General features: G+C 41.4%; 1 protein-coding gene across 1 annotated transcript; it reads right to left on the bottom strand.

The window, feature by feature from the left end:
* Positions 1 to 4,594: 4,594 nt before the first annotated feature.
* LOC122483430 (olfactory receptor 52R1-like) lies at positions 4,595 to 5,539 on the bottom strand. Its single transcript, XM_043580435.1, has one exon. The coding sequence runs from the start codon at positions 5,537 to 5,539 to the stop codon at positions 4,595 to 4,597; it is 945 nt and encodes a 314-aa protein (XP_043436370.1).
* Positions 5,540 to 16,666: the final 11,127 nt, after the last annotated feature.

Genomic DNA, 16,666 nt, shown 5'->3' on the forward strand with positions numbered 1-16,666 from the left:
ACCTCTCTGCCTCCTTGGTTCTTCTTCACCTCTTCTGCTCCTTTATTTGTATCTTTACCTGCTGTTCGTGGGAGGAAGATATGACTTTGCCCTCACAGGACTCTATCAGAGAGAAGAGAAGTGAGAACAAAGAAGACCAACTCCTTTCAAAAGCCTCTGAAATGAACATAAAGGAAGAGAGGAGGGATTACTCACCAATTTTCATTGAGCCTTGGAGTCCAGATGAGAAGACTCAGGCCCCATGCTGGATGCCAAAATGAAGTGAGTTGGAGTGGGGTCTGAGAGTGAATGGTCAAGAAAGAATTCTTGAGATGTTTTTCGTGCAAAAGGGTGTTTTTATTATAGCCTGTTGACAGGACCCATGAGCAGAAAGAGCTGCTCCCCCCACCTGTGACCCTTCCAGGGTGGGTTATGTGTGACATTCCTCAGGACAGAGGAATTAAGACAGAAATGACTGTCTTAATAATTTACAAGGAAAAGAGAAATCTCCAGAACCCCATAGACTCAATTTCTTAGAGCCCTAACATCACCCTCTCCTCCATAATGATGTGGGGAACATAGGCAAGGAGAAAATGTAGACGAAATTAAATTTATTTATAACCTGCGGCCCTTTGACAAATACTTGAGATAGAGTATAACATTCCTCCAAAAAACTCCCAACTGTCTTGTCTTAATGTTAATGCCTTACAAGAGAGAAAAATAACTTTAGCTCAACAATAGTAAGGCCTCCAGGATCTTATGAGTCCAAATTGGCACATGAAAGTCCTTTTGGAAGCCTTTCTTTTTCCTTAACTCCCTCAACTCCCAAACATAAAATCACAATCCCAGTGCAGCTCTTTCAGTCCATGGGTCCTATTCATGTGCTTGAAGAAAATCACCATTTTGCATAGAATTTACCCTATGACCCAACAATTGCACAAGTAGGCATTTATCCAGAGGCTACAAAAATACTGATTCGAAGGAGCACGTGCACCCAATGTTTATAGCAGCTCTATCAACAATAGCCAAATTAGGGAAAGAACCCAAATGTCCATCCACTCATGAATGGAAAAAGAGATGTGGTATATATATTTAATGGAATAATATTTGGTGATTAAAAAGAATGAAATCTTGTCATTTGCAACAACGTGGATGGAAGTAATGTATTATGCTAAGCAAAAATAAGTCAATCAGAGAAAGACGAATATCATATGATTTCACTCATATGTGGAATTTAAGAAACAAAGCAGATGGACATAGGGGAAGGGAAGGAACAATAAGATAAAAACAGAGAGGGAGGCAAATTTCATAAGAGATTCTAAAATACAGAGAACAAACTGAGGGTTGCTGGAGGGGAGGTAGGTGGGGGGGATGGGCTAATGGGTGATGGGCATTAAGGAAGACACTTGTTGGGATGAGCACTGGGTGTTATATGTGAGTGGTGAATCACTGGGTTCTGCTCCTAAAACCAGTACTACACTGTATAGTAAGTAACTTGAACTTAAATAAATAATTTTTTAAAAACTCAATGTTTTGAACCAAAGACATCTCAAGAATTCTTTCCTGGCCTCCACTCCAGATCCCTGCTCACCCCATTTCCCCCCCCCCCCCAACTCCAAAACCACATCAAGAGGACCTCTATTATGAAAGCTGTAAGGGCTAGGAAGAAATACATAGTTCATAGAGGTAGCCAGTGCAGGCCACATCAAAGAAGGGAGTTGTTTCACCACAACCATAGCATAGTTGATCTAGAACAGGAAGCAGATCCAGAATTGAGAATCCTCCCATCTTGGAAAGACACAGGAAGTGGGTTGGCGCCAGTCCCTGGTGGTGGCATCAGAGGATCACTGCTGATGGGGAAGGAAACTATCCTCTAAAGAGACTAAGCAAGTAATAAACATGCTGTTTTTGAGAAGGCTGGGAACTATGAGAGCTGAGTGACCAGAAAATTGTCTGAACAAGAAACACTAATTATATGTTATAAATACACATATTTTTCCTAAACTAAATTAAAGAAAAATTGAGTTATCCTGTTTCTCCTGATGGCTGTGTTTATAAATCACATGCCCAGATATAGAATGAATAATAAACACTTCAAATATTAAATCTCCAAATGGAAATGAATCACAGTAAATGCTATGTTAATCCCTGTCCTTTTCTGCTCATAAAAGTCAATTGCATCTAAAGAAAGATACTATGTTTTCATGATGCCTATGGGCATATCTGAATACTCTTCTGTTTTAGAAACATTACTTAAGATAAATTTGAAAAATCAAAAAAATGGATAGAAGAAAGGAGGGTGTGACAGTTATGATTAATAATAAATATATATTTGGTCTTTGTTTACTTTTCTGGCAGAGAGCTCCTAAAACTCTTGGACTTTCCTAAGTGATAAGAGCCATTAAGGTGTCTTTTATTATGTCAATGACATGACATTCTGACCCCACACAAGGATAGGGCCCACTTGCCAGAGGAACCAGCCACGTGATTGGAGAGTGGGAACTTTCAGTTCCAATAGACCTCCAGGGAGGAGAGAGGGGCTGGAGTTTGAACCAATTGCCAATGGCCAATGATTGCATCAGTCAATCATGCCTATGTAATGGAGCCTCCATAAAAACCCAGAAGGACAAGGTTCTGAGAGCTTCAATGTTGGTGAATACTTGAAGAGTGGAGAGAATTGTGTGAGAAAAAGCCCACCGACCCAAACAAAGGAGGGATGTGGAGACTCAGAACACAGTGAAGCCAGGCTTTAATCAACATTCTTGCAAGAGCAGGTGTCTGATGGACAGGCACACTAGGGACAGTTATAGCAAACAATTTATTTCCTAGTGTGCAAGTCCCTCCCCTAGTTCCTCATTGGTTAAGTACTACAAAGGTTTCAGCCCTACCCAGGTGTTGCCTATGCCCATGTAAGGCAAAAACTAGTGTGATTGGAACAAATGTACATTCCCTGAAGTGAGGCAGAGACTTTTAGTCACTCCTCCTTGTGTTTTTTGGTGCATGCTCATTGCAAAGCCTACAAAAATAAGCCCTTGAAAAGGAGAGGGGAAGAAGAACCAGGAAGTAGAGTGTCCAAGAGTTTCAGACTCCACTGTGGAGGGAGATTGAACATATTTCCAATAGGTTGTAAACCTACTGTTAACTATACAGCACAGTTTTTATTTGGTATTTCTGAAAATGAATCATCTCCCTTACTTCTCACAATAGTACCCCTGGCAAAGGCATATAGGTTCAGTGCCCTTTCCCCATCCTTTGCGCTATGCATCTCCTCCCTCTGGTTGCTCCTGAGTTATGTTCTTATAATACACTGGTAATCTAGTAAGTAATATGTTTCTCTGAGTGCTATGAGTTGCCCTAGCAAATTAATTGTGCACAAGACGCAGGCCAAGGGAAACTCTGATTTATACTCAGTAGGTTAGAAGCACAGGTAACAACTGTTCTTATGATTAGTGTGAGAGGTCAGGTGGGAGGTGCAGTCTTGCAAGATTGAACCTTGAAGTTGCAGAATCTGACGCTGTCTCCTGAACTGAATAGTAGGATACCCAGTTGGTGTCCAGAGAATTGCTTGCTGGTGTGGAGCACCACCATACAAACTGTGATTTGGTCTCAGAATACTCATTTAGAGGGAGGGGGAGAGACAGAAAGTGAGACCTAATTTCATCAGGAGTTTGTCCATCTCTCTCCTTGTGTTGCCTGACGGACTGGGAGATCTCTGAGCTCTGAGGCCTCTAGAATCTTTTTCTATGCATATGTATTTCTATTTAGAATTGGCATCAGCCTATGGGAAATGTTATTTTTCTTTTTTCTTTAATATTCTATCTTGATCATTTTTTTTACATCTTTACATACTTTGTGCAAACACATTAATTAAATGATACATGATATTCAATTGCTCATTCTTCATCTGTGTCTTATGGATCAATATTTGAATGTTTTCTGTTTTTGTTTTTATAAATAATCTATACATGTCATTGTACTATTTTTTTCTCAAATTCTATTTTTATAGAGATATGAGATGGGGAAAGTATACCTACTCTTTATTTTAAATGTTTATTTTTGAGAGATAGAGAGAGAGGGAAAGGCAGAGAGAGAGGGAAACAGAGGATCCAAAGCAGGCTCTGTTCTGAGAGGAGTGACCCCACGTGGGCCTCGAATTCACCAGCTGTGAGATCATAACCTGAGCCAAAGTTGGACACTGAACTCAACTGGGCCACCAAGATGCTCCAAAGTACACATACTTGTTAACTGTTTTGGTGGAAATTTCTAATCTTTTTAACAAGGTATACCACCTTATACTTCTAGTGACAGTGTCAAAGTAATTTTCACATTAGTCTGTGGCAAATGGCATTGTTTTCAAATCTTCACTAATTTGATAGGTCGACAAGTTCTTACTGGTTTCTTGTGCTGATGAACATTCATCATCTCATTATTTATGATCAGCAATCACATCTCTCAGAGAGCTCCTGTTCTGGGCATTCTGAAAATTGATTCTTTTCTTCTGGAGGTTTACTAACCTCTGTACTGATATGTGATGGCTTGGAAGACTTTCTTTTTGTGTTTATGTTCCCAGATCACAGTGGGTGATTGGCTTGATTGTGATGCTGTGATCCTTGACTCAGGGATCTTTTCCACAACAACTTTGAATAACCCTGTCCTTTATCTGCTTGGTTCTAACTCCATAGATGATGGGGTTGAGCATAGGAGGTACCAGGAGATAGAGATTAGCGAACATGATATGTACTGCTCCAGGCACATGATGTCCAAAGCGGTGGGTGAGAAAAGTGAAGAGCGCTGGGATATAAAAAGCCAAGATGACACAGATATGGGACGCACATGTGCCAAAAGCCTTGACCTGGGATTGACCAGAAGGCAACCCCAGAACAGTTCTCAAAATCATCACATAGGATACACTGATGACACTCATATCAAAGCCAACCACAGAGAAGGCCACAAAGAGCCCATATGCACGATTTACTCTAGTATCTGCACACACCAGCTTTAGCACAGCCATGTGCTCACAGTATGACTGAGGAATGATCTGGTTGGGGCAGAAGGGCATCCTGGAGACCATAATGCAGAAGGGGCTCACCAACAGCAATGCTCTCATCATCACAGCTGCTCCCAATTTACCCACTACAGCTGGGGTCAGGACACTTGAGTGACGGAGTGGGAAGCAGATGGCCACATAACGGTCCAAGGCCATAGCCATGAGTACCCCGGACTCCACAGAGGAAAAGGCATGGATGAAGAATACCTGGATGAGGCAGGCATGGTATTGAGTCTCATGAGCATGAAACCAGAGTATAGCCAGCATTTTAGGTTGGGTGGAAGACGAGAGGACCAGGTCAGTGATAGCCAGCATGGCTAGAAAGAGGTACATGGGCTCATGCAGAGTGTGGTCAATTCGGATTATATGGAGGACAGTGGTATTGCCAATTATAGCCACAACATACATGGCACACAGAGGAAAGGCAATCCAAAATTGGGAATTCTTGAGTCCTGGGATCCCAAGTAGGATAAAGTATTCAGGATGAGCAGAGCTGTTCCCTGAAGCCAGCATCACAGGACAGTTAAATTTTTCTCCCCTGAGAAGATAATGTATGATTATAATCAATAAATTAGTATTATTTTTAATCTTTCGTAGGGGCCACTGAATGATAGGACCATTGAGTTTAATGGTAAAATGGAATAACTTCAATTGTTTTAATAAATACATTTTTTCAACATAATGTGATGCTACTCTCTTCTTCATTCATGTTTATGTCATTCAAAATGGGGTCAGAACATGCTAGCTGCAAGTGTAATTTCTGTATAAGAATCAGTATTTTCCATGAAAGTCAAACCTGCTAAGGTAAAAGTATCTTAACAAATAATGTCACTGATAGTAATTTTTGCTCTTCTATTCTTTAGAATATTTTATTTGTTTAACCTCTCCCATAGGTTCTTTTCACCCTCTGTTTAAGCCACCGAGGCAACTTTTCAGGATAGGAAACCAATTTGGAAAACACTTTGTCTTAATGGCTCACAGCATTGTATATAGTGATGATGAGTTACCTTTGATTTAGGAGTTACCAGGAGTATTTGGGCTGGAGGATGACTGACTGACAGATTGTACACCTGCATTTAAACCTGTTGTCCACGGTGGATGTCTCCTCCTAGATTAGGGGCCAGCAAATGTTTTCTGTAAAAGGTCACATCACACATATTTTAGACTTTGTGGACCATATAGTTTTGTTGCAACTAGTCAGCTTAGCCATTGTAGCATGAATGCAACCATAGTCAGTATAGAAATGTGTGAATGTGGCTACATTCCAATACAAATTTATTTTCAAAATCAGGCTACTAGCTGGATTTGGTCTGCAGGTGATAGTTTGCTAATTCCATTTTATACGACAAATTTTCATGAGGTAAGCCCTGAATTGTGCACCATCCCTAGTACCTCTGTGCATGGCACAAAACAGGGGTTTAATTACCATTTTCAAAGCAAATAATGAATAAATATCATTGTTCAGGGGTAATTGCTTTTTTAACTGATTAGCCATATCTTACAATGTCCTGATAGAATCCTCTAAACATTACTTTGATGCCGTGCCACAGGACAGCTACATATATTTCTCATAGTAGAGTCTGACCTCCTGTCCATTGAAAGACGTGAATGTCATCTTCTGCTGATACTTGCATACATTGTTGATCTTGTCTGATCCCTCTGGAGACTATTACCTATCTGAGAGTCAATGACACAAAAGCTTACCTGGGTCTTACTCAACACCTTCCCACTATTTAATTTCACTTGACCTGAGACTTTCCTTGAATTCATTCATTCTTGCCTCCTCCATAACAGAAACACCAAGTTAAGAAGAGTATCTTTTCAAATCTCCCTTAACCAATCACCTATGGGGATTAACAGTTGTTTCAGTCTACAGATATAATAGTTTTATAAAAGGGTTTCTTTGAGATCCCAAATACACTTAATCTATTTCGGATTTTCCCTAGATTTATAACATTATGAGAGAAATGTGGCTCAGAGTTGGTAAATCTGGCTCTAAATTGGAAACTTTACTATCCTACCTAGATAATAGCTGTAGGTTTGCTGAAAAGAAATACTCCTCTCCGGGGCATAGTGAAAATTCAGAAGCATACACATTATCTGATGTGTAAGGCTCTTGTTTCATTCCCTTCTGCTGGCTTGGTCTTCCAGTTATGCATTCTGTTTGAATCAGAGTCTTCCTTTCTCCCTCCTTTCTCCCCCCTGTAAGTCACCCTCCATTTGTGAGGACAAAGTCACTGAGGCTCATAGGCACCTGGAAAAGCACTTAGACCATGTTCGTTTCTGCATTAGGCACTGGTGAATAAACTGGCTAAATCTTCAATTTCTCAAACTGCATAACAATCTCTTTAATAATATGTGAGACATTGCTATTTTTGTAAATGTAACACTATTTCTTTTACATGTTATTGGTTTTAACTCCCACAAACTTCTGCCTGTCAGCCTTAACAGGGAAATTACCTGTTTGTTTTACATACTGTTTTTGGAGTAGTGACTCTTAGGGGGTGACCCAGTCTGAAGAGGGAAATGGGGCTCTTGACAGGCGCCTTTCTTATCTACACTTAACAATCCCATGAAATATGGTGTCATAACTACAAGAAATTCTTTTGTCTTTTTTTCCTCCTCAGATGTATGAACTCAACACATGAAGAATTAAGGCTACAAGTCATGTGGAGTAGACAGGGAGTTAACCAATCTTGGGTCATTTTTGTGCAGTGTGTGAGGTTTTCAATAGTAATTCTGAGGGGAGACACAGGTCATCAACTTGCTGCTGAGTTGGGGGAAAGAGATGTACATTCCCTAAAAAGTAGGAAAAAGAAGGGCAATATAATTTCCCTTCTTGCCCCAAATTCCTTCCCCCTTTCCCTGCTTATAAATATGTCCCTGTCCTTGCCTACCATATGCTAGACCTCATGTGAGCATAGTGCTTATTGGCAGAAGAAATTAAGCCATCTTTTTTTCTATGTTACAGCCAGGGTGATCACACATTGAACTTCAGATTCAATGTTTCTGTTCTCCAAAGTACAATATAATTTGTGAGAACTTGGCGTAACTTTTGTTTCAGGGAATATGGTTGCAAGAAAAATGTTCTCACACTGCTGGAGCTCAGTTTTCATCTGTGAGTATGGGTTTGAATCCAGTGCTGATACCACTACCTCTGTTGACTTCAATTACCCCACTCATTATGTAGAAATAGTTATGTTCATCAGTTTAATCGAGTTGCTCAAGTCTGAAAGGGTAAAGGATAAAATGGGCTGAGATCTTGCTAAGGAATCGCTTCAGAGAAATTTAGTCTGTTCTCTCACTTTGGGGTATCTAAAACTAAGGCATGTAGCAAGATTGCCGAAGTGGGGTAGGGTTCAGATCCTGCGTCCTTTGTGGAGGGATTGAGTGTGGAGGCAGGCTGCCTACTTGTCTAGAATTTCCCTGGAGGACACAGTGTGAGCAGCGAATTGTCTCCCCATCTCAGAAGGAAATTCACCAGTCATGGATCAGCTGGACCTGGAGCCCGCATAAGTCAGGTCATTCCGCACAGTGCATTGCCTTGCATTTCAGATTCTTAGAGACCCTGTGAGTCCTACTGTTCTCTGGGAAGGGCAGAGATGACTGGGGCACAGGGGACCACTCACCTTGAGCTCTGCTTTATCTCTGACCATAAGCAGCTCTAACTGGCTCCTGTGATTTAGCTTTTTACAGAGACTATGAGTTCGGACCTATTTAAAGACCTGTTTAAGTCTGGCCTTTCCCTTCGCCAGCATTAATTCTTTCCTTCCTCTTGGGCCCCACTGCCTCATACTCTGGCTTCCTCTGAGACTGGAGGGTAAGCTGGAAGCATTAACCCCTAACTTGCCTCTCTCCTCTGTATACACATAGCTGAAGCAGGGGATTTGAATGCATGTGCAAGAATGTGTGTTGTTGAGATTACAGGAGTGTGAGCTTATCTGTATGCATGCATTTTTTGTTAGTGAAACAAAATGTGGAATGTGGAATGCGAAAGTGTGTTGATATGTTTGTTGATGTGTATCTGAGAGATGTGTTAATAAACACGTGTAAGGACTGGATTTGCATGTGAATGTGAGTATGTGTATAAGCTGTGTTTGTGTAGGTATAAATAATCATTTGCTGTTGGTATACATATTTAGTGGGATAGTGTGTCTCTGTGAGTACAAAGCCACTAAATACACATGTTTTGTGAAGGCATACACTGAGCTCCAAACCTGACCCTGTGATTACACATCACTGTGTGTCTATACGAGTGTGTATAGGCAATATTGTGGGTTTGATGAGGGTGTTGACAATCTGTTGGTGCTTCTGTGTGTCCCAAGGTACAATGGCCTAAGCCCTTTCACTTCTTATTAGGAGAGGGAAAACGAATTCCAGATGGAGGTCTTGCCATAGTTGTTTGTGGAAAGTTGTGAAGCTGGAAAGCCCTCCTAGCTCAGCCTGAACAGTTAAGTCTGTGCAGAGCTACCTGTCACTCCCTGTGTAAGCCTAGCTGGTATTCTCATATTTATTTTTCTCAGCATTCCTTGATATAGGATATGTCAAAGGAATATTTGACAAATAAATAACTAAAAACAGAAAGTAAGGATTTATTTGCGCAGATGAAATCTGTCAGACTTCAGAAACCGTGCTTTGCAAAATCTAAAACCCAGCATATAATTATAGGGAAACAAATCACACATAATATTACCAGCATTATCAGGATTACAATAACCTGTTTATGGTGAATTGCCATCATTATGTTCACAAAGGTCATGTTTTAGTTTAAACTATCAGCAGAAGAAAAAATCTGGGATACAACTGGTTTTGTTAGGGAGTCCAGGTTTATAGGAAATATTCAAGGTTTTATTATTCTAGGGAGCAGGGGACATTGTAATTTTGGAGTTATCTCTGGTTGCAAATTAGTTTTCTTTGCGTCTTTTAGCTGTCATAGGTTAAACACTTGGTGTAATGAAAGTAGAAGAAAGTGCCTTGTTGATGATGTTGTTGTTGTTCTTTTCCTCTTCCTCCTCCTCCCTCCTCTTCCCCTTCTTCCTTCTTCTCTTCTTATTCTCCTCCTCCTCCTCTTCCGTCCTTCATCTCTCCCCCCCCCTTTTTCTTTTGTAATGAGAGGAGCTTTTCTCCTTCAATAAAATGTCACATCTAAGGGTAGGAACTGAGTTTCCTCATCTCATGAATCTTCCCAAGATTCTCAGTGCCATGGTGCTTCCAAGCAGACATGGTACCCAAGTTCTTATAGAAGTAACTCGTGAGGTCAGCCACACTGTTTTTCAAGTTTAGTTCGGTATTGCTTGCTGAAATCAATGTGTAGTAGGCAGGTCAGTATGTTCCTGATTTACTCTTGTAAAGTTCTTTTCATGGTTTGTGTGTTTCAAAAGTTGATGTTTCTGCAGGATCCATGGAGGACTTGTGAACCAGGCTCACACCCGTGCTCTAAATCTCAGTCTTTGGTAGAATGTACAGATTTGTGGGAAGTATTGAGAGCCTAGTTAGGGTGTTTTACCATGAACTTGTAGCCACACCAATCTTTAAGTTAGGTTTTGTGGGGTTATGATGGCAGAGTCAGAGAAAAACGTTTGGAAAGGAAGTTTTGATGGAAGAAGATGTTGTTGAGAATATTGACCTAAGAATCCTGGGACACTTCAGTGTAACTATGTCAAAAGATCCCCATCCAGAGCCTCATAGCTTTTTGATCCTCACTTTGTTTTCCTCTGTCTCCATATAGATACTTAGTCAATATCGAATGGACATGTCCTGAACCTTGCCACAGCATATCAATCAATCTCTGAATCCTTGAGCATGTTATTCTAATGACACCATTGTATCTTTCTACTTTTTTTTTTTTACTCATTTTGTGTTTCCTTTTTAAAAATTTAATATATTTTTTAATGTTTATTTATTTTTGAGAGAGAGAGCGAGAGTGAGCGAGCATGAGTGGGGGAGGGGCAGAGAGAGAGAGAGAGAGAGAGAGAGAGAGAGAAATAGAATCCAAAGCAGGCTCCAGGCTCTGAGCTGTCAGCACAGGTCCTAACGGGGCTCAAACTCACGCACCGTGAGATCATGACCTGAGCTGAAGTTGGATGCTTAACTGACTGAGCCATCCAGGTGCCCCTCATTTCTTGTTTTTCACATCATCAATTCCTTCAAAACTTATATATATATAACCAATCTTTTCAGTACTCTTTTCAAGTTCTTGTCTATGAAATATAGTCCTCATAGTTCATCATTTCAACCATACTTGTGTGAATAACCTCAACACTATCTATCCATCACAGCTACTATTATGTCATTGTCTTCTGCTACCCCTGTACCACTGAGCAACTGCTAGAAGCAATAGCACCAATGATCAGATTGGGACCATTGCAAGTTCATGGCAACTGGCTTTACCTGGGCTCTCAAAGCAGCCCAAACTATTCTCACATTTCTCTCCCTTTAACTGTGCAGAGACATTGTGTTTGGAAGCTGTAATAACTGACCTCCTTGACTAAGTTTATTGTTCAGACTCTGTCCACTAATTACAATGAATATCTTTTGTTACTTTGTGCATCTCCTCAAGAGGCAGAACTTCCAACCATAATGTAGAAGATTAAACTGTCTGTTATCTGACCTCAGAAGGTGTATAATGATGGTTTTTTGTCCTCATTTCTTACTCTCCTGAAGAAAGTGCTCTCACTGCCAGTTGCTCCACCATGCAGGGTTCATTACCACATTCAGGAAGGAAATCAAATATGGTTAGAGGGGAAATAATCAGGGCTATGCTCTGCTTCCTCAAAGTTCAGGGAGAACCTTGCTGATGTTAACACTGTAGTGAAGACCCTGGAGACCGAAAAAGACAAGAAAATGTATGTGCACTGCTTGGACAATTGTTGTGGGTTGAATTGTGTCCCCCCACCCCGATTTATATGTTGAATTTCTACTCCACTGTACCTCAGAATATGACTTTGTCATCAGAGTGTAGGTGGATAAAATGAGGTCATGTTGGAGTAGGGTGGACCCTAATCCAATATGACTGCTGTCTTCATACAAGGGGAAATTTGGAAACACAGATGTATAGGTAGAGAGAAATTGCCATTTGGCCATGAAGGTAGTTATCAAGATGATGTGTCTATAAGCCAAAGTTTCCGGGAAAAAAGTTTCCACACTGACAGCATGGAGCCTCCTTGGTATTCTCTCTCTCCTCTTCCTGCCCCTCCAATGCTCTCTCTCCCTCTCTCTCTCAAAACAAATAGATAAGTTTAGAAAACAAAAGAAATAACATGGCTGGTAACTCTAGGGCTTCTAGAAAGTAGTGAATCCCAAACACTTCCGTGATGGTCCATACCTAAAATATGCACATTCAGAACTGGAAATCAAAGACTGAGACTCCAGGTTTATCTGGGATGGGGATGAGGACAAGGCTCTGCTAAGTGAGACATCATACCTCCTTGGGCCTTTCTTCTTCTTCTGCTTTCTGAGCTCTAGCCTCAAAGATAGAGTAAGATTAGTTAGTGACCTCAGGCATAACAGATGTAGCAGAGAATCAATAATAAATACATAATCAGGTCATCAGGGTATAAGTGGGTGAGGGTGATGACTGTAGATTGTAGCAGGTGCTGGAAGAGGTTGGAGGAGGGGATTTTAGGATGAACTATGAACTTGTTATGTTCATAACCCCAGCACTAAACACAGTACTGGCACATAGTAAGTGGTGAAGAAATGCTTGTTGACTTTGAGCATTAAATACATCATACTAATAACACTGTGTTTGGCTCCGTGCAGAGTAGACAATACTGATGATGCATTATTCTCCTCTTGAAGTTACTGTAGAACTGAGCTCAGACAGCAGATCTCAGCCCTGAATAATGTTTAAAAACCAGGAGAAGCTGACCTGCTTTTGTTAAGTTCTGACTGGCTTCTCTTAGCCATTAGGTCACCTTAGAGGTGTGTGCTGAAAGAAGAAAGGCACTGGGATGACTCTGCCCATGTACAAATGGGAAATCAAGTCTCTTGCTCAAAGTACTCACTTGATAGTTTTTGGAAATGAGTAAACGTGCCTGGAGTTAGTTACAGATTTGATATCCTGGACCCACTGGTTCTTCAGGTTGTAATGAAGGCAATCTTCTATTTTCACTGATTCATGATACTTAAGGGTACTTCTAGTCATGATAGAGCTGCACAGTTTAAGTAAGTAGGTTCTCTACTGGAGCTGGAATTCAGTGTGCTTCATTTGATCGTTTCATACTAACTAGGTTCTCTGATTGCCATTTTCTCCTGTCTCTATGGTAGTCCCATCCTCTTATAGAATAATATTTGGTGTAACATAATCACTTCATAGGTATTTCTTGAAGAGAAATGTAAAATGTTCCACATATTTTATATTTGTAAATAAAAAGAAGTGAGTGAGGGAAAAATTGTTATTTATCTGTCAAAGGTATCTTATCAGGCAGATAACAACCTTCAAAGTTTCCATGGGAATAATGAAAGGAGGCCTTAGGACTGAAATGTCTTGTATCCCATTTTGGAGGAAGGAGGCAAAAATGGACCTGCCAATGCCATCTTTTGGCCAGGAGTGGAATTGTTGTGAGGATGGTAGCAGGCACATGTAAAAATTTAATCATTCGTTCATGTAAGTAGTTTTTTCTGGTGAGCTAGGTTTGGGATAGAATAGTGAACAAGTATGCTATACTTATGGAAGTTATATTCAATTCATACTAACTGATGGTGAATAAGTACTTGAATATTTACATATTCTGTTAAGATAAGGAGGAAATAAAATATTTATGTTGAAAGAAAATTATGGAAAAAGCTGTCACAGGGATGAGGGAAGATGGCGGCATAGGAGGACGCTGGGCTCACCGCGCGTCCTGCTGATCACTTAGATTCCACCTACACCTGCCTAAGTAACCCAGAAAACCGCCAGAGGATTAGCAGAACGGAGTCGCCGAGCCAAGCGCAGACGAGAGGCCCACGGAAGAGGGTAGGAAGGGCGGCCAGGCGTTGCGCGCTCCATGGACTGGCGGGAGGGAGCCGGGGCGGAGGGGCGGCTCACGGGCCAAGCAGAGCCCCCGAGTCTGGCTTGGAAAAGCGGAGGGGCCTGACGGACTGTGTTCTGACAGCAAGCGCGACTTAGCATCGGGGAGGTCATAAGTTAACAGCTCTGCTCGGAAAGCTGGAAGGCTGGAGGACAAAGAGAGGGAGAGCTGCTGAGCCCCCTGACGACAGAGCTCAGTTTGGTGGGGAACAAAGGCACTGGCGAGCGCCATTTCCCCCGCCCATCCTCCAGCCAAAATCCCAAAGAGAACCAGTTCCTGCCAGGGAGCAAACACCCAACTCTGCGCTTCTGCGGAGCCAAACCTCCGGCAGCGGATTTGACTCCCTCCCGCTGCCACAGGGCCCCTCCTGAAGTGGATCACCTAAGGAGAAGCGAGCTAAGCCTGCCCGTCCTGCCCCTGTGCACCTTGCCTACCCACCCCAGCTAATACGCCAGATCCCCAGCATCACAAGCCTGGCAGTGTGCAAGTAGCCCAGACGAGCCACGCCACCCCAGAGTGAATCCCACCCCTAGGAGAGGGGAAGAGAAGGCACACACCAGTCTGACTGTGGCCCCAGCTTTGGGCTGGGGGCAGACATCAGGTCTGACTGCGGCCCCGCCCACCAACTCCAGTTATACACCACAGCACAGGGGAAGTGCCCTGCAGGTCCTCACCATGCCAGGGACTATCCAAAATGACCAAGCGGAAGAATTCCCCTCAGAAGAATCTCCAGGAAATAACAACAGCTAATGAGCTGATCAAAAAGGATTTAAATAATATAACAGAAAGTGAATGTAGAATAATAGTCATAAAATTAATCGCTGGGCTTGAAAACAGTATACAGGACAGCAGAGAATCTCTTGCTACAGAGATCAAGGGACTAAGGAACAGTCACGAGGAGCTGAAAAGCGCTTTAAATAAAATGCAAAACAAAATGGAAACCACCACAGCTCGGATTGAAGAGGCAGAGGAGAGAATAGGTGAACTAGAAGATAAAGTTATGGAAAAAGAGGAAGCTGAGAAAAAGAGAGATAAAAAAATCCAGGAGTATGAGAGGAAAATTAGAGAACTAAGTGATACACTAAAAAGAAATAATATACGCATAATTGGTATCCCAGAGGAGGAAGAGAGAGGGAAAGGTGCTGAAGGGGTACTTGAAGAAATAATAGCTGAGAACTTCCCTGAACTGGGGAAGGAAAAAGGCATTGAAATCCAAGAGGCACAGAGAACTCCCTTCAGACGTAACTTGAATCGATCTGCACGACATGTCATAGTGAAACTCGCAAAATACAAGGATAAAGAGAAAATTCTGAAAGCAGCAAGGGGTAAACATGCCCTCACATATAAAGAGACACCTATAAGACTCGTGACTGATCTCTCTTTTGAAACTTGGCAGGCCAGAAAGAATTGGCACAAGATTTTCAGTGTGCTAGACAGAAAAAATATGCAGCCAAGAATCCTTTATCCAGCAAGTCTGTCATTTAGAATAGAAGGAGAGATAAAGGTCTTCCCAAACAAACAAAAACTGAAGGAATTTGTCACCACAAACCAGCCCTACAAGAGATCCTAAGGAGGACCCTGTGAGACAAAGTACCAGAGACATCACTACAAGCATAAAACATACAGACATCACAATGACTCTAAACCCATATCTTTCTATAATAACACTGAATGTAAATGGATTAAATGCGCCAACCAAAAGACATAGGGTATCAGAATGGATAAAAAAACAAGACCCATCTATTTGCTGTCTACAAGAGACTCATTTTAGACCTGAGGACACCTTTAGATTGAGAGTGAGGGGATGGAGAACTATTTATCATGCGACTGGAAGCCAAAAGAAAGGTGGAGTAGCCATACTTATATCAGACAAACTAGACTTTAAATTAAAGGCTGTAACAAGAGATGAAGAAGGACATTATATAATAGTTACAGGGTCTATCCATCAGGAAGAGCGAACAATTATAAATGTCTATGCGCCGAATACCGGAGCCCCCAAATATATAAAACAACTACTCATAAACATAAGCAACCTAATTGATAAGAATGTGGTAATTGTAGGGGACTTTAACACCCCACTTACAGAAATGGATAGATCATCTAGACACACGGTCAATAAAGAAACAAGGGCCCTGAATGACACATTGGATCAGATGGACTTGACAGATATATTTAGAACTCTGCATCCCAAAGCAACAGAATATACTTTCTTCTCGAGTGCACATGGAACATTCTCCAAGATAGATCATATACTGGCTCACAAAACAGCCCTTCATAAGTATACAAGAATTGAAATAATACCATGCATACTTTCAGACCACAATGCCATGAAGCTTGACATCAACCACAGGAAAAAGTCTGGAAATCCTCCAAAAGCATGTAGGTTAAAGAACACCCTACTAACGAATGAGTGGGTCAACCAGGCAATTAGAGAAGAAATTAAAAAATATATGGAAACAAACGAAAATGAAAATACAACAATCCAAACGCTTTGGGATGCAGCGAAGGCAGTCCTGAGAGGAAAATACATTGGAATCCAGGCCTATATCAAGAAAGAAGAAAAATCCCAAATACAAAATCTAACATCACACCTAAAGGAAATTGAAGCAGAACAGCAAAGGCAGCC

Source organism: Prionailurus bengalensis, chromosome D1, assembly GCF_016509475.1.
Source record: "Prionailurus bengalensis isolate Pbe53 chromosome D1, Fcat_Pben_1.1_paternal_pri, whole genome shotgun sequence".
In the NCBI taxonomy this organism is placed as follows: Eukaryota; Metazoa; Chordata; class Mammalia; order Carnivora; family Felidae; genus Prionailurus; species Prionailurus bengalensis.

Excerpts from the sequence above, each read along its gene's own strand:
- LOC122483430 (XM_043580435.1), bottom strand. The coding sequence starts at position 5,539 with ATGCTGGCTTCAGGGAACAGCTCTGCTCATCCTGAATACTTTATCCTA.